This window comes from Tinamus guttatus, unplaced genomic scaffold (genome assembly GCF_059628265.1).
Source record: "Tinamus guttatus ecotype Peru unplaced genomic scaffold, ASM5962826v1 Tinamus_guttatus_pri_ptg000646l, whole genome shotgun sequence".
Taxonomy (NCBI): Eukaryota; Metazoa; Chordata; class Aves; order Tinamiformes; family Tinamidae; genus Tinamus; species Tinamus guttatus.
This window is the reverse complement of record NW_028289180.1, coordinates 283,622-307,207: the sequence shown is the minus strand read 5'-3', so window position 1 is coordinate 307,207 and position 23,586 is coordinate 283,622. Positions and strand designations below refer to the sequence as shown.

The window sequence follows — 23,586 nt, the reverse complement described above, 5'->3', positions numbered from 1 at the left end:
GAAACTAGATAAATGTTTACAGTCCTTTTAATCGTCACATCATCAGCAACTACTTTCCTGAGTTTAGAGAATTTTTTTTTCATGTCTCTATCAAAACATTAAACAGAACTCCAGTCATCTCTCCTTATTCTGAGAGCACTGATTCTATGAGCCTGAAGGAAGATAATATGCCATGTATAGCAGTCTGGGAGAAGACTTACTGAACATCTCTTTGTAAATTGATGAAATCCCAGTTCTGGTTCCTTTTGTTCATTTTGTTACAGCATTACAGAGCATCACAAACCACCACAGGCTTTATCTCAGTAAACCCACCAACCTAATGCAAGTATCAGTGCAACAACTGAGATACCTGGAAGGTAGAAGAAAGAGGACTGGATTCATATATAATGGCATAGACGCCATCAACCATTCTTGATGCACCAAGCAGGGCTCTTCCAGGCTGGCAAATGTGTGTGGCATGCTGTACCATGCTTGAACATTTGGAGCAGACAACTGTTGTGGCAAAAGCAATCCAAGTTCTGGAGTAAGGAAGAAGGCTTCTTAGACGTCATAGACCTCTTCTTCCATGGCATGATTGACCTCCCCATGAAGTTGGTGGAAAGTATTCTGCCTCAGGATCTCCCAGCCACGGTGAGAACTAGTCCTGGATGTATTGCGTGACAGTGATAGAGCAGGTAGTTCTTTTTTGTACAGGATGTTCCTATCAACTTCTATCTTTTCCAAACTTTTGTCACAATTTTCCCTGTCCTGAACCTTAAATGCTTCTGTGTACCGCATCATCTTGTGTTTGTTAGGATCAACTCGGTCTTCTACTCTATAGGAGAATTACAAAAACATAAACTGAATGAATTAGGAATGTTCCAGTTTATCAACAATGATGATCAGCCTCAAGAAGCAATTGGGAGAGGACTGCCAGCAAACCCAGACATTCTAGAATCATCAACACAAGAACAGGAAAATGATTTTAAGAACGATCCTTTTAGTTTTCTTTCCTTAATACATGCTCTTATGCAAGTGGCCCTGCCTTCTCAGCTGTTATCACAGAGTAATCCCCTGGGCTTCATCCCTGTTATTGACTTCACTATCTTCACAGTTTCCTTGGTTTTATATCCCTTTAAATAATTTCCTAGTCACAATTTGCCCTTTCCATTTTGCCAGCTGCCAAATATTAGTAGATAATAGAATCCACCCACTGGAGACCCAGTCCATTTGGCTCCATGTCCAGATCGATTTCCTTTTTCTGTGCATATATTTATTTTCATCTATTTCCTTTTTTGTTGTCTTTCTTTCTCTGCTGCTTCATGATTTTAAGCCTCAGGATGCAACATCTTTCAGCAAGATTTGATTTATCTTCTCCACATCCACCATCCCATCTCTGCATTGCTCATATCTTACCTTGTGAAATACTGTCCCACACTAAATATAGTGAACCTACATGTGATTTGACAGAGCTAGAAGACATCACAACTCTCTATTCCTATCATCAAATTCAGAATCGGTGCTGGAAGTTGCACTTGCAGAGTTATATTCCACATCTCAGACTGAATGTGTTGCATTTTACTAAATTTTAAATCTACTTGTTTTGCCCAGAAAACTTGCAAGAACTTCTTTCAAAAAAAAGAATTCAAGCCTCATTTCTCTACTAAAGCCTCCAAGAAGTCCTACTTCATAGAACAATCACTCCCCCTTAGAGTTTTATCAGCAAAATATGAAGCAGTGAGAAAAGTCATATTCCCAAACAAGACATTCTTTTCTCATCCTAACATAAATGTTGATGAAAATGAGAAATAGTGAGGAATCTCATGCTATCTAGCAGATTATTTGTTTATTGTTTCAGGAAAGTCTAGTGTAAGACTTACAACCTGATGCAGTCTTTGCATAGCATAGTAGAGTTACCTGTGTCACTGTTTTTGAATTATTTCAAGGCGATTTGCTGCTGACAACCTTACTGATTGCTTTCAGCCTTAACCGTTCTGTGATTCTCTAATTCTGCCTCTGCCATTCCACAGATACAATGCATAGGTACATCCAACCAACTATATAGGTGTGAAGAAGCTTTGTGATACTCACTATAAGGAGATTGAAAGAAAAATTCAGGCCTTATAACCTATGTAGCTGCTGGGATCTGTCTCCTGGGACTACTAGATAAGAAAGCATTAACTGATTTGGCAAGGACCTGCTTTGGGAGGGGAACAGCGCTTGTCCACCATGAACATAAACCAGGCAGGGATCTGTGTTCTAGAAAGGATGCACACCAAACACTCCTTTCCTGGCCACTGAAATGACTCCTTGTTCACATCCATACACTGAATGATTCTTTTGAGAAACATTCATACACACATCAAAAGAGAAGTCACCTGAGATACCATCGGTCTCCTAGCCCATATTCCCGACCGCAGATTCCAGAGCGAGGCCAGAGACATCGTGGCAGTTTCCGCTCCAGCATAACAGTAGTAGCGACAACCTTTACAATAAAAAACAAGGGAGGAGTTCAGATGAATGTGAAAAAAAAACTCTCTTAAAAATTATTGGTTTTGCTAATACTGATAGATCCATAGGTACTGAGAGAAAATACCTTGTTTATTATGTGACAATTCATTATTTTGCTCCTAGCTGTACCACATCTTGAAGAAACAGTGGTACTCTTAAAACATTTTATACCTTATATATATATATATTCTTTTATACTTTGTGTTTAGGTGTTGTAATCAATTTCCAAGCTAGAGAAAGGACACCACTTACATCAATATCACAGTCTTGGCAAATCAAGAGTCTATTTACCATCATACAAAATTATTTTGTATTTCTATAGTCTAAAAAACTATTGTTTTTTCTCTCTCTCTCAAAAAAAAAAAGTATTGGGAAGTGTATATCCTGCTGAGCAGCTAGATAACTAGTCTTGTTCAATCATGCAAAAAGCAGTGCAAGCTTTCTGATCAAGAGAGACAGACCTACTTCCTCTAATGAATCTAAAGACACAATTGACCTGTTTGAAACAATTTCTCTGCATTTTTATTTCTTTTATTTCTTTGGAGTCAATCTCTGTAATTATTATTTAACTATCAATTACAGAGAAATGTGATGTGTAAGACAGGGTCAGCTTTAATTCTTTTTTCAAGAGATTCTCTGAGTCAAGAAACATACAGCTATGGAAACACAGAAAGGCTGGAGACATTTCTAGCTGCTATTTGAAATAAAACAGGTATACAGGTAAAACAAATTTATTTTGGAAGGCAGTTTTAGGTAGGAAAAGCTGCAGAGGAGCAGTCTTGCCATTTATACTATAAACTTATACAGTTTAGATGATTGTATAAGTCAAAAGGATTTGAGGTCAAATGCACAGAATTACAAGGACATAGCTTACTGCATTAGCCCATGTGAAAAGACCTGACAAGGGTTTTTAAGTATGTGCTGTAGTGCAGGGAGGGTGAAGCGAAAAAATGGCCAGACATTTCCCTTAGTCAACTTTTTCTTCTTTATTCAGAAAAAAAATCCATACCATGTAACCTAAGTTACCTGGGCTCTCCAGAGCTCATCCCGTTCATGGGCCACTCTCCAGTGTGTGTCTCCCATCATGGCAATAAGCAAGTTGAGCATAAGAAGGGTAGCAATGACGGCAAAGGCAAAGTATGCAACGCTGTACATAAAGGGCAGGTCCACATCATAGTTTGCAGGGCCATCAATGATAGTGAGGAACAACTCAAAGGTGGTGAACAAGGACATGGGATAGTTATAGAACTGGCCAAGGTTTTGAGGGTTCTCAGTCTGGAAAATGATGTAAAAAGCTAGAGGAGAACAATGAAGAAAAAAGGTAAAAATAGTTTAATGGTGTGAATCATGTTCCAAGAGCAGCAACTAAATCCTATTAGAGATGCTGACAACACAAGCCGGCCAGGGAAGGTACTGCACAACATATTTAGTGTAGTACTCAGTAACAAGACCAGATCCCAGACTATGGTCACTGGTCAGCATTATAAAACAACTCTTTTTTTGAGACTTGGGTTAGCTGTATGTGCTCAAAAGAAAACCAACAAAAAAGAAATCTTCTTCAAAGGTAGAATACGTTAAATGCCATTTTTCAAAGATAAGCATAATAAATGCAGTATCTTTTTAAGTCTTGACTTACATATATTGACAGTGCATTGCCCACATTTTTATTATCCTGGAAAGCGCAAGGATTAATAACCAAAGCTATCAGAACAGAAATCAATGCTGGGAAAGACACCATGCTGAGCAAAATAGAAATTATATATCATCACTCCTTTTACCAGCTGAGAGGACAACCTGAAAGTACACCAAACTCTGCACTTGATTCAAACAAGGTGAGTTCGCAGGGATAACATAACCCAGTTTTCCTTTTGTAGACTCACCTGATGCAAAGCCCAGTATTACCACAGCCATGAGCCAGCAGAAGCGCATAAGATCACCAAATATCATCTGTAAAGCAAAAACAGCACTGCTGTAAGGTCCAACTGTCCCACCAAGCCATCATGCAACCACATGTAAACCATTTTCCAGATTCTAAGGTCATAAGTGTGTGAAAGGAAGCTTTTGCATTTTATGGATGATTCCATTTCTCTTACAAGAGAAAGAAAGTCCCAAACTCTTCATGCAGACAAGAACTTGAACCTTTGCCATTAATTCAAATCCTGAGACAGAAAGAGTATTCTCTGAATTCTCTCTATCTGGAAAGTGGTGTCAGGATGTGTGTAACAAGCCCATGTTTGTTTCTTATACCTTTTGGATCATGATGGTAAAGGGTCCCAGCATCTGGAAGCCTCGTGCAAAGTACATGACATTGCACCATCCTAACACCAGGGCAAAGGACATGGGCACCACCTCACCAGTCATGCTGGTGAGACGCATCACCATGGTTATCAGAATCATGCAAGCATATGTGATACTGCAAATGAAAAAGAGACAGTGAATAAAGTTCAGTAAAGGAATCTTACCCTACTTTTTCTTTTCTTTCTAAAAATTTCAAGAAAGGCACACAGAGACATCAGTCCCATAGGCAGAGGAGAGTTACTTGGGACTTATCAAGGTTAGGTGCTCAACTCTACCTGCCCACTTGTCCGGCTTTTTTCACACCATTTGAGTCAGTGAGGAAAAGAAATCAAGAAAAGGCATATTCAAAAAAAGAAAAGAGAAGGTGATTCATCTAGCAAAAGATAGCAAAGGGAATTATGAGAGACAGTGCATTTTTAGATTTAACAGATGATATACTTACATAATGATGTGGAAAGGACCTCCTAGAATGGTTTGTCCAAAGTATTTTGCTGCTCCAACTCTAAGGATATCTGGGATCTAAGAGAGAGACTCTATTTACTTTAGGACTCAGACAGAATTCATAACAATATTAATTATACTGGTAACCCCTAATAGTCGCATGGTCTTGGAGCAAGCCACATCTGCTTTGTTTGCTTGTTCACAGTTTTTGTATTATGTTACTTTGAAAACAAAGGGATTGCGTCTTTTTTGGCCACTGTGGATGGATACATGGGCAGAGCGCGAGCTGTTTACCAGTCCTGTGTTCTTTCACATCTCTTTGTCATTAGAGTTTTCCCTTTTAAAGAGTTCGATCTTATAGTCCATATTTTAATAAATATCAAGTATGTGTATGTGTGTTTTAATAGAAAGAGCTCCTGCTCATTTTGCAGAAGAGTTTGTAATAAAGTGGTAAAGTGAACACCTAGATAGGTCCATGTCAGAATTCTGAATGAGGGTCCTGTCATAGCTCCATATAGTTCCTGATCTCCAGCTAAAGATAAATTTTCGATAGTTCATACAGAGATCACAACTAAACACCCCTGAATAGATGAATACAGAAATTCTCTAAGAATCTATTGATTTGTAATGAGACCAGTTGGCATCTGGAATCTTTCAGGTTAACTGTCACAATCTCTATTTCATTTCAAAGATGATGTTGCCAGTGCCAGTTGCCATGGCATATATTTTGAAACACTAAGACTCAGAAGATAACCCCTATCAAGTCCCAAACACAAAGTAATATTTGTCCAGTAAGTCAAACCTGACAAATAAATTCAAGACTGTACAGGTCACTATTTCTCTTACCTCAAAAATCAAAATTACTACAGCACCTATGACTGTAACCAGTTCGCCCACCAGCCTCAGCTCATCCTCATATGTCAAATATGACTCCTAAAATTAAAAAAAAAAAAAAGAGAGAGAAAAAGAGTCAGAGGAAATGACCTCAGCAAGAAAGTCTGCTGTTAGTGTAAAAAATGTGCCAAGGACTGAAGAGGCTACAGAAACAAGATCAGCCTGAGCACAGAGAACAGTAGAGAACAGTGTATACCCAGTGTTTCTCACTGACCAAGGCAGGGAGAGAAAAGTTGGACAGCCATAACTGGGAGCTGAAAAGTTTTCTGACTTTCCAGTTGAGTAGTTTAGATTAGAATTACCAAGTTCTGCACAGTGGGCTCTGAGTCCTACAGACACAGTACCTGCAGCATTTTCTGGATATAGATAGTATTGTCTCTACTGCTTGTTTTGTTGTCTGTTCGGGGTTTCAGTGGTCGGTAGACGCAGCACATAGTGAAGCAGACCATGTAGAGCACATAGAATAAAGCCAGGAAACAGAAATAAGGCCGTCCATACATATTCCACTTCAAGCTCACCAGTTCCTTCACAGGTGTTAGGTCTAAGATCTGTCGGGCCTGAAGAAGATAGAAAAAGAAATAAAAAAGCTATTTGCCATAAGAGAATTTGTCTATAAGCATCATTCATGCTGTTCCCTGGGACAACATCATAAAATTATTCTTGCCTATACTATTCAGCATTAAGTATCTGAATTTGTTATGCAAAAATGAGAATGCTCAGGTCAGTTTGGATTAGCTTAGGTTACCAGTAAAGAACATAAGGAAAAAGTAAGAAAGATAACACGCTGCAAAAATGGCTTTTGAGTACAGGTAAGAAGCACAAGAGAAGCATGTTAGATATTGGAATAGGTTTATTTTCTCTGTAGGCCTGTATGCATATAAACATTCTAGCTGTGATTTAGGTACATTGATGCTAATCTATGAGGCTGCATTGCAGGAAAGAAAAGATATCTTTTAAAACAGCTTTTATGAATTGTCTCATTTTTACAGGGCTATATACAAAAAATATGACAGGTATATAGTAGGGGTTGACTTGCAGTGTCAGGAAGTTTATAAACCCTGTGAACTTTAGGGATTCCAGTATGTATAAAACTATTCCACTTCATGAATAATCTTTTACTGTAATTGGAATCCATTTTGGAGAATATTCTATGTTAAGCAAGCCAGCACAATGTACTTTATAGCTGACAGGTTCTCTGGTCTGTGCAAAATATACACCATTATTAAAACAGAGTTGAAAATAAGATCATTTGAATTCTATTTCAGTTGCAGGACAAACCTGCTGAGCAACCTTATGGAATTTGCTTTCCTTTTTGAATTTGCTTTCCTTTTTTAAAATTTCTTTTAAAATTAAAAATCTGAAATTATACATCTAAATTAACACAGAGTTCAGCAGTTCTTCCTATCAAATTTAATAACAATTGTGGAAATTCTTCATTTCTTGGGAACATATAAAAAGGTCCCTTACATTATTAGCCCTCTTTGAAAAAATGGTTCTGATATTACCTCAGCTTAACAGGCAACTAAGAGATTTTGGAAAAATTTTCAGAGCAACTTATTTTCAATCTGAAGGCAGCATCTTAATAGTATAGCTTGGATTTTCACCATCTCTGACAATTATAAAAAAAAACAGTATACCCAGCGAGCCGTACTGTGAGAAGATGAGTCTTCCTATAAATTATTTATATCAAATTTGAAGTTTTGGTCCTTCTCTTTAAGATATTAGTCCAGCTCAAGTGTATCTATCTAAACCACACACATTTCCAGGAATAAACAGAAGCTTCAGCAAGACTCTAGTGTGCTATGGAAAATAGCACTACTGCGTACATTAAGGTTGTGCTTCTGCCAAAGTGCATATATGCATAAGCACTTCAGATACATATGTGTATCTGAAGAAATACAAACAAACAAATAGGTTCATCAGAAAAGTTAAAACCGTAGTTTTAGAAGTGACAGAAAGGGTCATTAAAAAGTAAGATTAGTGGAGTTGTGAGTAATGGAGGGAAAAAATTCTCTCCCATCATATATTTCCTTTTTTAAAAGGAAATATATTATATCTTAATTGTCCTCATGGTTGATTGGGTTAATTTCCACATATGTCCATAAATGACAAAAAAAAAAAAAAAAAAAAGCCATGGAGATGTTTAGGAAACAATAATTCAACTTGTTTTTTTTTTGTGAATCTATCAATTTGGAGCTAGAATGATTCTGATGAAAACTCTAAGACATGGAAACATCAACACCATTCTGCTCTTTTTAATTGTGTTTCCTAGGGCAAGATGAAATTGTGGCTACATTGGTAAGGCATTATCATTCTTCACAGGAACAGTATGCAAAAATATTTTTTAAATAAAACATGTCACTGTAACAACATAAAGACCTGATATTTAGAGAACAGTTTTTCTGTTTTAAGGAAAAATCTAATCTATGGGTTTTGAGGAAGTACTGATCAATGTGATCTTATGTTTGGAGAGATAACTAATTGCGCATGTATGCAAGTCATGTAAAAAATGTACATTTTGGCCTGGATTGTCCCTTGGAATTATAATATACAGGATTAAACTTAATGCAATTATTCTTAGTTTATTCTATGTTTAAAAAATACAGCTTCTGTTTCAAGACCAGAATTTCAGCATGTATGCTCAAAAGCTTGTTTGATTATTTACATTTCTATCTACTTGTGTAACAAAGGTCACTACTTCTTCCTACTTCTTGTCCTTCATATGTGTCCTTAGATCATCATTACTATAAACACAACAGTCACAGAACATTATGCAATTAATTGAGGTACCCAAATTAGTTATGTGGTTATCCTAAGCTTTCCTCTTTGCAAGTAATAGGGTCCTACAGATGATCATTCAGATCATCTGATCATCAGTCTGTCTGCAGTTCCCCACAAACAATATGTGAAACTAAGGGTATCTCTACCCTCAGTCCTCAGTGTGCCTGTGGCCCTTTGTTTGGCTTTCCTGTGTGTGAATGCGGATCCCATTAATTTAAGTAGCATATGTAAATATTCAAGGTCCAGAAACAAGTTAGTCGCTGGCATGTTTATGAAGGATCAAAGATTGCTTTGTAGGTCAAGGATCTAAGTCTACTTAGTGGATGGAACCCGTTGGATTCAGCTACTTTAGAATTATCAGGGTTATTTCATTTGCAGGTCTTTACCTATAAAAAAGGGAAGAATTTATTTGGCTCTTTTAATAAAACATGTGCAAAGTTCACAAGAACAATAAGCTACTCTTCTGAGAATCTTAGCTAAAATTGCCTGGTAAGCACCAAAATGTCAGTGAGGCCTTTTCTGTAAGAGGTCTTTTCTGTGATAGGAAGACAAACAGCTCCAATTCATTGAAGATTAGCCTGAGTTCTGATAACTTCTTGAGGAAAAAAGTTGCTGATAATAGCAACAACCATTTCTTTGATAAGCATTTGAAATATTTTTGTTGTGTGTGTGAATACAGAATTAAGGATGACAGGATATTCCTATCAGTACAGAAATACAGGAGACTTTTGTATCAGATGCTTAGATGCTTTAAGATAAGAAAATTGTTATTTTTTCCTAAATGTAATTAATACTCAACTAAAGTTTGAAGGCTAAAATAAAGATGTGACATTTTAAGCTTCCATATTATTTTTGGAGTGACATTTAATTGAGTAATCTATAGCCTTCAGTCTCCTAGAAGACTGACCCTTAGAGCATAATTAGGACCCAGAGGATTCACTTCACACCTTGCATCTGAGTTTGACCCATACACTTAATTAAATTCTTCTAGATTTATTTCCTAGTGCACTGCTTAGAGGAAAATTGCAAGGATGAGTCAAAGCGGCACGAGGAGGTTACTTTAAATAAAAACTTACTGCTCCCTAGATGTTCTCCCTTCTTTCACTGTTATGCCCTGTTTCCCTTAAGTAGTCAATGACAGACTGAACACTTTATAAGGAATATGTATATTTCCACAAATGGGCATGACTAAGAGAACTATTGAATGGCTAAGAAATATTCAGAAGGATCAGAAGAAATTGAGAAGGAATGAATCTAGCTAGAGTAGGGTAGCCTTAGATGTTCACATTTCATTTTCAAAAGAGTGAAAATAAGTTTGGAAGCTTACTGGAGTCTTCGTGTAGCTTAGCTGCCTTTTGCATTTTTTGTGGAGTTAAGTAGTAAAGGGTCAGAAACTATGCCTTAGTACCTATCTGTTCTTGCATCATCTAAAGGGGATGAAAGGGGAGTCTGCTTCTGATTGGTGCCTAAAGACACTACTCTAGTTAAGCATGCAAAAAAACCGTAATTATTCTATTTTAACGGTGTTCTGGAAAATAAAGAAGTCGTCATATCTTACAGTATTTGGGGACTCCCTAGCCTTTGAAATTAGAAATCTTGGTTTTGCATGAACTATGTGGTTTGGGAAAAGATAAAGGGACAATTTTGTTTCTTTCCTTCAGGACTATGTTTTAGCATTCTGGACTACTTCCAAGGTTGTTCTGTTGCTAGCTAGCTTATAATTTCTGAATGCACTGTCTGCCTCACAGAGATATCATGTTAATCAGCATCACAGCTATAGAAAGTTATTTACTAGAGATATGCAAAAACTACTTGTTATTTACATCTTTGAGCTAGCGAGAATGAATCTTTTCCTGAATCACTCAAAGCCATTTCCTGATGCTTTCTAATGTTAAGTTCCTTCAACCATCTGCAAACAGTATCTCTAGAATAGCTGTTAAACCATCAGATTCATCCATATCATAACAGGCTGCTACATTCCATGTATTTCCTCCAGCATGTGGCAAAGTCGATTTTCCACAAAGACCTCTGTCTATATCTGCAGTACCTCTCTCTTCTTGGTTGAGACAATGAGCTCAAGGAAGGACTGATCTTCAGCCCAGGAGTCAATCTCTGTGAGATCATAGAGCACAGTGGTAAAGGGGCCAAAGGACCAGAGATTGTACTTCCGCTTCTGCATGAGGTATTGAAACATCTGAAGAAAAATGAAAGCAGTTGAAGAGATCAGAAACTACCCAGTTTATAATCATTTTCATTGCAACACATTAATATTGTTAAAAATCCTTCTTTACAAAATATTTCCGTTGAACTTCTTTGTTATTGTTATAGTTCTCACAAATTTCAGGACCTGCTTCTCTACAATAATGATAAACAGTTCTTCTTCCGCTTACAAAAATCACACTGGATATGCTCAAAATGTATGATAATTTTAAAACCTTCTTAACATATCTGGACTTATCACTTTCAAACAAGGTAATTCACAGAACAATCTTTTTGAGGGGTGTATATGTGTTTTATTCAGGAGGTATTTCAGAAACACATTATCAAGAATACAGGCAGGAACTTTTACTCTGGAGGAGACCACTGATCCATACAGTTTTGTCCATACATCTTTTTCTGGCAGTAGACAACAGTAGTTCAATGGGACCTTAATCACCTGCAATTATACCTTACATCAAGTTAAGCGAAGTATGAGATTTTATATTAAAAAGAGTTCTAGTTTATGCTTTTCTATGTGTCATATGTAGACATCTAGATCATAGAGACAACTTTTTAAATGTTGCTTGGCTGGACTTTTCTGTTTACGCCTATATACCACAAATGTTTCAAAAATAGGGTGAAAAGATACATTCTTTAGGCAATTGTTCCTCTCACTAGGATTAAGAAACTTCTTACACAACTATTCTGGTCTTTTACCCACTAACAGTGTGTTAAAACTCCCAGAATCTGGGTGAGATTACTTGAAGTTGTCCATTTCTGAATACCTTTCCCTATGCAATATCTTTCAGACAGCTGTGTCACACACAAACTCACCACAGTATTGCCCTCAACACCAGCCAGTTTGAATGGAGTAAGCCCCTCATTGTTCGGAATCAATTCAAGTGATCCTGATCCTTGCTTGCTTCTGTCATAGGAAAGTATCAGGCTGTACATATGGCAGGCAAATGTTTTGTTAGGTTGTAGGACCAGGATATGAAGAACAGTGTTACCTGTGGAGGAAGCAGTACAAAGAAAATATGTGAAATAGCCCAGCCTTACAGAAGGAAAGTAATTATTGCTTAACAACACTAATAAGCTGCTACTTGACTGATGCTGTTAACAATGACTTCATCCAACAGTTGTTTGTAATGAGAGAAAAATATACATTTTCACAAATGATAGGAACCTGAAGTATCCAGCTTTGCTGTACGCAATTTGCTGGGCCCCATCACACATACCTAAATAATCCTGAGCTCTAATGTCAGCTCCATTTTCAATGAGCAACCTTACAATCTCCTCATTTCCCACACAGGCAGCAAATGATAAAACGTGCTCTCCTGCAAAGAAAGGGACAGGGGAAAAACAACATTAATGACCCAAGATTCATGAGAAGTTGGATCACTTAGTGGGAAAGCTCTCCATACCAGGAAGGAAAGGAAGAGTTACTCCAGGTAACCTGTAAAACTCCTGCCTCCACTGCTAGTCCTGCTTAGAAAGGAGGAAAATAACAAACCTATAACAACAGGAAAGACAAGGTGTCCTTATCAGGAGAATATCTTAGTAATGGATGACAAATGAGTTGCAGTATGCAGTAAATATTACAATTTTTATACAATATATAACTTCTGTATGCACACAAATATAAAAAACATGTTAGATTCTTATGTATTTATATGTAATTGTACCTACATGCTTAGGTGGAGCAATATGGCCTGCTAAAAGGTGTGTGACTGAGGACCCTGGAGACGGGAGCCTCTGCTCATCAATTAGGTGGAGACAAAAACAATTCTCTTTCATTTTTCATCACTTCAATGATTCCCTCACATAGCAGCAAGAAGATAAAATAAGGCTGTACCGAAATAGAGGAGGTTCTGGGAGCTGCGCCTGAAGAATTGCCCAGTGGCTCGTGCCATGCAGGCATTGGCACCTCTTTTGAGTAAAGCCTTCACGAGAGCAATGTTCTGGTTCACTGCTGCAATGTGGAGAGCTGTTTGCCCTGTAAGCACACAAACAAAATAAGGTACCTGGGCATTGAGATTTGGCTTTGATGTTATCCCTGCTTTGAACAGAGTTCCAGAGGTTCATTTCTACTTCAATCTTTTTGCAAATCTGTTAAAAGGGATTTTACAATCTGCCAACAAAACCAACAGGATGACGTGTTCCATTAAGAACTTAATGGGATGTGAAGATAAGATCAAGACATGGCCAAAGCAGGCCTGGAATATTGGAGTATTGGAATTTTTTTAAACCCATGGAGTATTGGAGTATTGGAATTCTTTTAAACCCATAATTAATATTTTAGTGGTTTCAACAATCTATCTAGTATTGCTGTGTAACAGACAATAGGCAATAATATTGCTGTATAATTCTGTTTCTTATAAACAGAAAAAGGAAACATCTTCTCTTCAGAAGAAAGAAAAAGAAATATGGACACATCTGTTTTTAATCTCCAGTCTTTGTACACCAAAGAACCGAATTTTCATTTCTAAGAGGAAATCAGATAGGTAGCTGTCACAAAAGACTAGACTAGAAGTGCCTACAGCTGAAGCTAAAACACTGTAGATATCCTCACCATTCCTCTATACCCAAAAGACCAGCAGGGATTAGGGTTTGTGAGTTACTCATTTGCACATTTCTTGCATATCATGTGTTTGATTGATGATTTGATTTAAATACAATCCCACCTTTCCACAAAGGGTCAGGAGCCACTTACATGTTCTTTTGCAATGCAGCTGTTGGTTTAGCAATATATTGAACAAGGAACAGTATAAACCATTTTCCTAAATTTGAGGCAATGTCCTACACATTTCCTAAGTGTGTAGGCAATGCTTTTTCCCTCCTCCTGCAGAGAACCCTAACCATTTCCCTACACTGAGGTACCTTCGTAAAGCTCTGATGTCATCCTTTCATTGACGAGCTCTGGAGCAGCCTCCATCAAAGCCACTGCAGCCTCCACATTATCATACAAGGCAGCTACATGAAGAGCTGTCTCCCCCACTGCACCTAGAGAGTAAGAGAAGCATGTGAGTCATCTAGACATTCAGCTACATGGGACAAAAGCAGATATGGATTTATCGATGTGGAGAATTATGGAAGTGCTAAGTTCTCCCTTGAGCATTGTAGGGTGCTGCCTCATTATATGACATGCTAGCAGCATAGCCTTGTCCTTCATCCTCTCAAAACCTGGAAGCTGAACAGAGACTTCAGGTGTTTGTGAAAAGAAGGATGTTTTTTAAATGACAGGACACCCTGCCAGGCACACCTTAGCCATCTCCTTCAGGAAATGTCTTCACTCAATCCTTCTAGAAAAGAGGCTTGGTCAAGCTGTAAACCAACCATATCATCTCTGATCTTCACAACTCACTTAGCAGTTGACCACGTCTCTGAGCTAGAAATCTCACTTTGTTGCAAAATGGAGACTATTACATTTTTCTTCAATCCGTTTTAGAAACTTGTCTCAGCTGCCGACATATAGTTAGGTAATTTGATACTGCTAATGTAAATGTTGTGGCACAAACAATGCTACTCTGACTTTGCAGGAGGTTCTTCTCTTCCCTCAAAAGTAATTTGTAACAAAAAAATCATCAAGTAACCTCTTTGATAGATATCACATGTTCCATCAGTGAGGAGTTTTGTAATAGCTTGGAGGTTGTTCTCCTTGGCAGCCTGGAGTAGTGGGGATTCCCAGATCCTACAATAAAAGAAATAGTGTCTGTTAAAGAACACAAGTCAATCACAAGATGCCTCTCTGCAGAACTAGAATGAACAGTACTCAAGCCAGTAAGGATCTTCAGAAAGGATTTTCCCCTGAAAGGTAGGCAATACATACCTACTACTTGGGGGTAATGCATACCTAATATTTTTAGGCTTAAAAAAAAAAAAAAAAATCGTTCAATCGCTCTTGCCTTACCGGCACATAACCATGTGGTGGCAGCAGAGGGAAAGAAAGCAAAAAGGAATAACCAAATTGATTCTTGTTCACACAGCCCACAGTTTGAGGCATGGAAGATAACAAACGACCAGTCATTTGAGATTTCTTTTGCCAGAAGACTAGTTATCTCATGAGCAAAAAAAAAAAAAAAATCAGTAGGCTTTTATGGAACACAATAAAAAACGATTGCCATTTGAATTACTCACAGAATGGATAGAACAGAAAAAAAAATACAAACAAGCATTCACCCTGTATCTCAACATAATGTCCTATGGTATAATTAAGAAATGAGATGTGAAATGTAATGATGCTGATAGAACTGAGGAAGTTGATGTGAACTGAAAAACATGCCATTCTGGGAAAAAACATGCCAAACACAAATACTAGACCAGTGAAACATTTATAGGTAAAGAAAGCCTTTGAATCCTCCACCAGACTTTTGCTTATTTCAGTAGATCCTTCAGAGTCAAATAAGAATTTACCAGTACTTCACTACAGCAAAGTTTTTTAATGTGGACAATATCCTGGACAAGTGCAAAGCTGATCACAGGAGTGGAAAATCTACTCTTGTAATTTAGTGTGGTCCTTGCAATATTGGATGCTTCTAAATTTCCTGTTCAGATATGAAAATATCCGTAAGTTACTAGCCTTCAATCCTTGATGTAAAAATGGCAGAACATCAATCTTATAAATTGAAAAGCCCACTGGCCAGTCCAAAATAAATTTTTAAAATCTAAATATTTTAGGATTTTTTTTCTAAGTGCCTGTTTAACCAGTTTTGAATGGTGTCGGCAAGGCTCCCTTCACCCAGCTATGTTCCTGTAAAAGCTGATCACCTGTGCACCAAGTACAGTCAATATATCTGATCCAGTCAGTGATGGATAGATAGGTATTTCCTGAAGGCTGAGCAATGTGAGCCCTCAGCCATGCTTGCCTCACATGCAGAGTAACAACTTTTATTTGCACTCTCTTTTACATTCCACCACTTATGTCATGACCTCTGCTCTCTATCTGTCCATGCTAGTCTAGGGTAGCAGGCTGAGATGGACTGATGGTCTCAGATTTTGCAACAATATCTAATTAAACAAAGGCACACATACAACAAAAAACAACAACAATAAAACAGGTTCACATAGTTTATCTGAAAGCTAAGGAGCTGTTCAGTCTCTTTTCAAAAGATACATAGGACTGGGGCAACTGGTTTTCTTCCTCAGAAGAAACTCATTAACCTAGACCTGAGAACTCATTAACCTAGACCAGGCTTAGACTTTCAAAATATAAAGAATAAGCTGCCCCTATAGGCCATGAGGAAAATTTTACTAACTTTGCATCTAGCCTTTCATCTGGCCATGTCACCCCAAAATATGGGGATGAGAAACAGAAAGCTTTCTAGCCTTGACATTCTTGTAGAAAGGGATCAAGGACTGTCAACATGAGTACAGCTTTATATATTGGTTTTGGTCTTTTCTGTGGTGCAAGGAAGAGTTAATTTTGTGAGAGATGAACCTGCTTCAGTTTGGGGAGAAAAAAGGATCCAGTTTTCCAGGATAATTAAGAAAACCTTGAGACCAAACAGATACTGTTTTCTGGATAATGAATGAGAGAGGCATTTTCAGAGGAAAAAAGTGTTCTTATATGGAGAACCTGAACAACTGATCCCTTCTCATAAATGAGCCAAACTATCATACAAAATATTTTATAGATAAGATCTTATTTAATGATTTATTGTTATTACTTCCTGAATGAAACAAAATATTTATTTTGAATCCAATTTTTACTGTGCTAGTTACCCTGCACACCTGCTTGATCATTGAGCATTCAAACACACTTTGCTAATGGCCAAAATTGGGGCATCCCAAAATCACAGAAAGATGGACTAATTATTACTATATTACAAGTTACAATATTATTACTTTTCTTATTTTACCATATTTTCAGAGGAATCTTTTCATTTTAAAAAAATGGGTTTTTTTGAGTGGATTTTCTGTTTGTTGTTTTCTTACAAATAAAAATGTCTAAGTAGCTCAAGTTCAAAAGTTAAAGCTTTAAGGGAAAAAATCCCCCCCAAAATGTAGGAAATAGTCTACATCTGGGTTTTCAGGATGAAATAGCAAGAGGATCATCATTCCAAATGAGGTAGATTCAGCTTTAGTTTGGAGGCAAATTTTTTACCTCTACTTTCTGAGAGTTTAGATTTGTAATTATTATTAAACACCTAACACAACTCAGGTCAAGCTGTAATGTGTGAAATGGACTAAGTCTAAGGAAAACAGTAGAACAATGATAAAGGTGCTATGAACAAAGAGAACATCAGTCTTGTTTTCTCTACCTGAAAAGGATACTTTCCTTTCACCAAAGTTGAACAACTGCTAGTGTCAGGTTACACAAAAAAAGCACACAGGACATTTACATTCGTCAAAACTATAAACTTGGAGATAGAGTCAATGATTGTTTCTTGTGTTGTCATAGATTTATTCCTTATATTATAGTAGTATTTAGTTGCAAAATTTTAGGAATACAGCTTTTTCTTGTCTTAAATTATTATTTTATTAGCAACACTTTACAAACATGAAGAAAATAAGTTATTTTATGCAGAATTGTCTTTGGATTTAATCCACTGAAATATGTGCAAGTTCTGAACAGCTTTATAGGAGCAGGATATTGAATCTGGGTCATAAAGCAAAACAAAGAGAAATTAGAAGTATACAGATGAATAGAAATCAGTTGATCAAATGCAAAGTGAAAGGCACAGGCATTTTATTTAATATAATAAAAGTATAACTGAAGGGAATATTTATCATTTCACGAAAGGAACACTTAGTGTCACCAAGAGCACCCCATTTTCCAAGTGACTAGAAACTAGACAAGAAAAATGGTAAAGAACAGAATATACCTACAAAAATTCAGAATGTAAAGAACACCATCCTGATCAAATCAGGGAATCATTCTGTCATATTTTGTCTGTGTCCTTCAGACTCATCAGGCTCTTGACCTTCTTCTTTACCTTACCTATGTTCATTGCTTTCATCAATACTTACAAGCTGACTGGATGAGAACACTGCTACTAGGATCAGACAGATTGGGAGAAAATAGAGGGCATTTGGAGCAAAAATGTAAGATTCAATATAAACGAAGAAAGTTTATCATTTCTGTCTCTGTTTTGGCTGAGGAAGATTGTGTTTTTGGAGAATATTTCTGGAGAGGCAGGAAGTGGGAAGGAGGTTGGGTTTGAATAGTATAAACAATACAACAATTGTTATGTTGATGCTTTACTGGGTATGTCTTTATCCCACAGATGACCTCAAGGAGGAGGAAGGATTAGGCAAGAGACAACGTAGGAGGACACAAACACAATACCTTTCTCACAAAATTCTCCAAAGCCCTTGTAAACAACTAATTAAATTATAAGCATCTTAAGAGGTAGGCACCTAATATCTATTACACTCAACTTCCAGAAATTTAGGCCCAAATTTTCAAACCTGTCTACTCAGTGCATTGTTCTCCAACTGAGCTCACAGATTCAGAGAGGCCAGGACAAACAACAAGCTGGTAAATAACCCAGAAATGTTGATAAATGTCACAGGATAAAGGCTCCAATGCCTCAGAAATTCATGTCTTACATATTTATATGCAATCATATATGTTTTTACCATCTCTTATTTTTATGGCTCCTAATTGGGAAAACATTCTACTCTTATTTAAAATATATCATTAGAATTACCAAAAAATTAATACATTATTGCAATGTGATGAGTATGTAAGTATTAAGTCCTGGATGTACCTTCACTAATGTCACCTTCACAAAAATCCAAATTACATTACCTGAATCTTGAATCTTCACACTGGATTACAATTTGAAATATTTAAAAGCTCTGGATATTTAATCAATTTTCTTCTTTACCCATCAAACACAGCATGAATTCTACATGTTACAACTCTAGTTCCTGTGTGTCAAAACAGCCACAACATAAAAACTATAACTTTAGATTCTTACAAAAACTTTCTGCATTTCATGCCTAGTTTCCATAAACTACCTTTAGTCACTGGATGAAGAGAGAAGATTTTAGAGAATGATTCAGTACAGGGACCTACTTAGGCACTTGGAGAAAACAATTCAGAACAGCTAAACTGTCTTCTATATCATTTCCTGCATCAACTATGTAATCAAGGCACAATAAGCTCATAATGTATCCACCTAAGTTGTGTGTGTAGCAATCAGTGCAGTACTGGTATCTTTTATAGGATGAGTTTAAGGTAAACACAGTTATATAGAAAAATAGTACTTCTGATGGGCAACAAGAAACGTGATAGTATCCACATGGAACTATGTCTAAGTTCTCCTACTGAGTTAGGTATGCTAGTTAGCTGTCTTGAAGCTCTCAGTGATTCTGGAACCTGTATTACTATCATCCAGTTTACTTAATAGATGACTCAATGATAGGCTCAGGAAGTTGTGATTTGTTTTTCAGTAGAGATGAGCACAAGTCAGCAACACCTGAAAATCCATTGTGAAACAAAGAGATAGAATGTAGGTCAGGTTCTGACTGAGGGAGTAATGTGAAATAACTTTAAAGATAAGGGATTTCATAAGCACCCTCTGCCGGTGATACATATTTTTCTGCATTTACAGCTTCTTAGGCACTTCTTAACTCCATAAGGTTCCATAAGACTTAGTTATAAAAGTAGGAATTTGAATTTATAGGGGTATTTTTAATGAAGCAACTATGCCAAATATGTGAACTTTTTAGACACCTAACAATCTGAAGACTTTTCTTCTCTTCTCTCTGCTCATCTGAGATGAAAAGGAACATTTCTTACTCCTCCTGCCTTCCCTTCTACTGCTTGAGTCATTCCCTAGCTTGAATATGCCTACTGCCAGTAGGAATAATCTGACATCTGTTGGAATCATTCCCTATCTTCATGGCAATGTCCATTACAGAAGACCTAAGGCAATTCTTTCAAAGTGGCATATAAATTAAGCAGCAGCATTTTATTTTATTTCTTTTTCTATTGCAGTACTCAGAATATTAATTCCTCAGCACTTCTTGTGAAATCATCAAAGGAATTTCAATTCTCCCTTTCTTGTGCCAGTCTGCTCGTGTTTGCAAACCTTCAGGAGAGCAGGAGAGTGCTCAGAGAAAGCTAAAGAGCCAGGAGGAGGAGCAATGCCAAAGAATGTGCTATGAACGAAGAGTACAATGTGAAAAGGAGACAGATAAGGATAACAGGAGCTTGGAGAAGGAGCAATGTCAACAAATTTCTTCAGCACCAACAGCAAGAACCAATAACTTAACTAAGAACTCTTCTGAACCTGTGTGAAAGGCAACACTAAACAGAGCTTCTCCTATGATGATGGGCTTTATTGGTTCTTTCCACCAGGAAAAAAGATCCAGGCTATACACCTGCTGTTGTAGGATACTAAAAACACTAAATTTTAGCAGCCATCTGATATTTCTGTAGTCTTAATTTTCATAGTTAAACAGTGCTCACCTACCTTATGTATCTCTAGAGAGTATATATGAACACCAAATGCAGAAATAAATTGAAAATAAATAAAACTACTTTGTGTAGTCAGGTAGACAAGCAACTGAGATTTTTATCACCTTTGATGTTTTAACCATCCATCACACTGAGTAGCAGAAAGCTTGCTCATTCACCTCCATTAAGGCAGTCTTCTAGCAAGATCACATAAAAATCTGCATCTGACAGCACCACAGAAATAATCTCATGCTAATACTGCATCAACTGTTTATTTTTCCTGTATTGGTTATTTAATTATTCAATGAGTTTTTTATAAAACTAATTTGTCCTCACAACAAATAAACTCACCCTAGGACAAAAAATCCAGCCCTTGTCAATAGGGCTGTTCATGCAGATTCATGCTAGGTTGTCTTCTGCATCTAATTGGTTTCTTCTAATAATTCTTTTTTGTTTGTTTTTCTTTTTCTTTTTTCAGAGAATAAGTTCTATGTTTAATTCTTCATGAGAAAAATTATAACCAAGCTTAAGAAAGCAAATGGCTTAGTAAACCTACAGACCGAAATCACATCTTAGGCAACAGAGCTATATGTGTGCGTGTTTTTGTGTTGTGGTGTTGTGGGAAAAAATGTGAGCTCCAGGTAAGTCTCACATCTGAAATTAAGTTTTGTTGTTGTTGTTGTTTTGTTTTGTTTTTTAATATTAGGCTTAAAACATTTTTCAGTTAGGGCCTACCAGCATAAGAAAAAAAAGACCAGAAATGTTATTAGTAATACCTTTGACTTTCTCATGCATTCAGCCACAATTTCCAACAGGCTGATCTTTGCAACTTGACTACTGAGAAACATTGTTACTGATACATATTCGAAATGATAGAGCTGGCATCTTTGTGTCGCTTTCATCTTCGAGAGCAAAAGAACCAATTTATGTTGGTTCCCTGTTACGTTGGTTGGTCTAGAAGCTCAAAGTTCCTCATGTCGATAACTCATAAGCAGTTCAGTGCAATAGGATTAGACTGAGTTATTTTGGTTGCATCATGTTTGTTTTTATGGTCAGAAAAGTCCTATGAATACAAGAAAGACTAATCCTGTCTGTGAGACCAAAGAACCACACAAAACCCCAAGAGAATAACAGCAGTGATGTTGAAGGATGTTGAAGAGGGATACAAAGTTTTTGTTAACACACGTTTGCAAAGAGCTGCAAATTATGCAAATTGTTCCAACCATCTCTAATGGATAATTTCTGGGAGAAAAGATTTCTGTATTTCTATAATTAATTAATATGTGCAAAAGGGCTTTGATATTTCTGTTGAAATATACAAGTTAAATTATTGTTGATAAATAATTAATTCTCACGACATCCCAGGAAAATCAAGTGATGCCACAAATTTCTAAGCAATAACAAACAAAATATTCACAGGCCCATAGCACAAGACATATAAAGAAAGAATGAGGATGCTGGGTTCAGTCTGCTGAAGAGGAGGTTTGGGGCAATCAAATAGCAGCCTGAAACCAGGTGAAGGGGATTGACAAAGAAGAAAGGGCCAAACACTTGCTAATAGTAGACAATAAAAAAGGGGCAATAGCAGAAAATGGTGTCTTGGGAGGTTCACTCTGGAAGTAGGAAAAAAATACATCTTTTTCACCACGAGGTTACTACAGCACTGGAAAACACACTCAGAGAGGTGGTGGCATCTCTGTTTTTGGAGGCTTTCAAGAGCCAAGCAAATAAAGCCAAGCGATCTCTCTCTCTCTCTCCCTCCTCTCTCTTTCTCTCGCTCTCTCCCCCCTCCTCCTCTCCCAAAGTAAGGGCAAGCTTCAGAGAGCAAAATTCCCCAATAAACCATCATTTCAGCCATAGCTCAATAGAGCATAAATAAGTCACGTTCACTCTTAATGATGAAAGTACCTTAATTCATTAGCTTTACAAATCAAAGCCAGAAAGACAGAGCATACGTTTAGAATTTGTGATGGAAATGCTATACTCAGTGTGATTCAATTGAGACCTATTAAGCCCAGCTATTGAAGAAAATAAGACTGGAACTCAAAACATTCCAACTTGAAAAAGAAAATCTTAGAAAGAAAAGTGCACTCAAGGTGTTTAAAGCTTATCTGCAGGCAGGAAAGCCTGAAGAAAAAGAGAGAGAAGCAGCAGGAAGAAAGAGAAAGACAAGAAACCTGAAGTGCACTGTACCTTTTCTGCTGGAGGAGGTAGATTTCGTCCAGATGTTTATTGCAGGATTTTTTGCCTTGCAACATCTGACTCAGTCCATTCCAGATCCGGAAATAGAAGGACTTTCTATCCCCAAATAAAGGCACCCCCATTGCAAGTCCCTTTTTCTGTCTTGCCCAGCTGCTGAAAAGCCAGCAATCCTCACTTTGACAAAAATCAGGAAAGGCTCACTACAAGGCAGCACTGCTCTTCTTTCACAGGAGACTGTCCTTCAGATGCATCAGCTGATCAAAGTACACGTAAAAACACAAAATAAAATCATTTCTGCCTAGCAGACCATACTTCTAGCCTCATCAACAGATACTTAGTTTCCAAAATAGCCCAACCCAAAGGTGTGTCTGATTTAGAAATAGTTCACCAACAACCTTCCCCTCACAAAGACCCTATAGAGCACTGAGGATGTCTGTACAGAACTAATATCCTAGGCTTCTAGTATTTCTGTTCTGTTTCGAAAGTATAAAATTTAAAAGTAATCTTCCCTCTCTCTGAAACGCCACGCATAAGCACAATAAAGCTTGCAACAGGCAGATGAACAAGCCAAGTGAAACACCTTTTACCTAAATGAACCTGTGGGAACGTGCCCTAAAAGACACTGTGCTCTGGGAAGGCGGTAGAGAGGAGGACACACCTCCTGTCCCAACTCTCTGCAAATCCTATTAAAGACACAGTCGTTTGAGTCCCCACCTTCTCTGCTCCACACAAACAAAATGCATTCACTTTAGAAGCTGAAGGAAAAATTACATATTTTGAAATTTGAAAAGATGCATATTTTGAACTTTTCCTTTACTTCCTGCATCCTCTTAATGTTTCTTCATATTACTACTTCAGAAAAGCATATTTAG

The 23,586-nt window shown here is 37.2% G+C and overlaps 1 protein-coding gene across 1 annotated transcript; it reads right to left on the bottom strand.

Moving 5' to 3' along the window:
* Positions 1–540: 540 nt before the first annotated feature.
* LOC148592080 (transient receptor potential cation channel subfamily V member 6-like) lies at positions 541–23,217 on the bottom strand. Its single transcript, XM_088535801.1, has 15 exons — positions 22,706–23,217; positions 14,697–14,794; positions 13,984–14,106; positions 12,959–13,099; positions 12,342–12,440; positions 11,938–12,113; positions 10,952–11,098; positions 6,468–6,680; positions 6,076–6,162; positions 5,231–5,307; positions 4,738–4,903; positions 4,371–4,437; positions 3,517–3,785; positions 2,358–2,464; positions 541–814 (listed from the first exon to the last, which is right to left on the bottom strand). The coding sequence occupies exons 1-15, from the start codon at positions 22,834–22,836 to the stop codon at positions 541–543; spliced, it is 2,175 nt and encodes a 724-aa protein (XP_088391927.1). The 5' UTR covers positions 22,837–23,217.
* Between the last annotated feature and the right edge of the window lie 369 nt (positions 23,218–23,586).

Bases quoted from the DNA above. Each gene is read 5' to 3' on its own strand.
- LOC148592080 (XM_088535801.1), bottom strand. From the start codon at position 22,836: ATGGGGGTGCCTTTATTTGGGGATAGAAAGTCCTTCTATTTCCGGATC. The intron at 5,308-6,075 runs GTAAGAGAAATA...TCTCTCTCTTAG, and splicing joins TAGTAATTTTGATTTTTGAG to ATCCCAGATATCCTTAGAGT. The intron at 815-2,357 runs GTGACTTCTCTT...ATTCTCCTATAG, and splicing joins GGAGACCGATGGTATCTCAG to AGTAGAAGACCGAGTTGATC.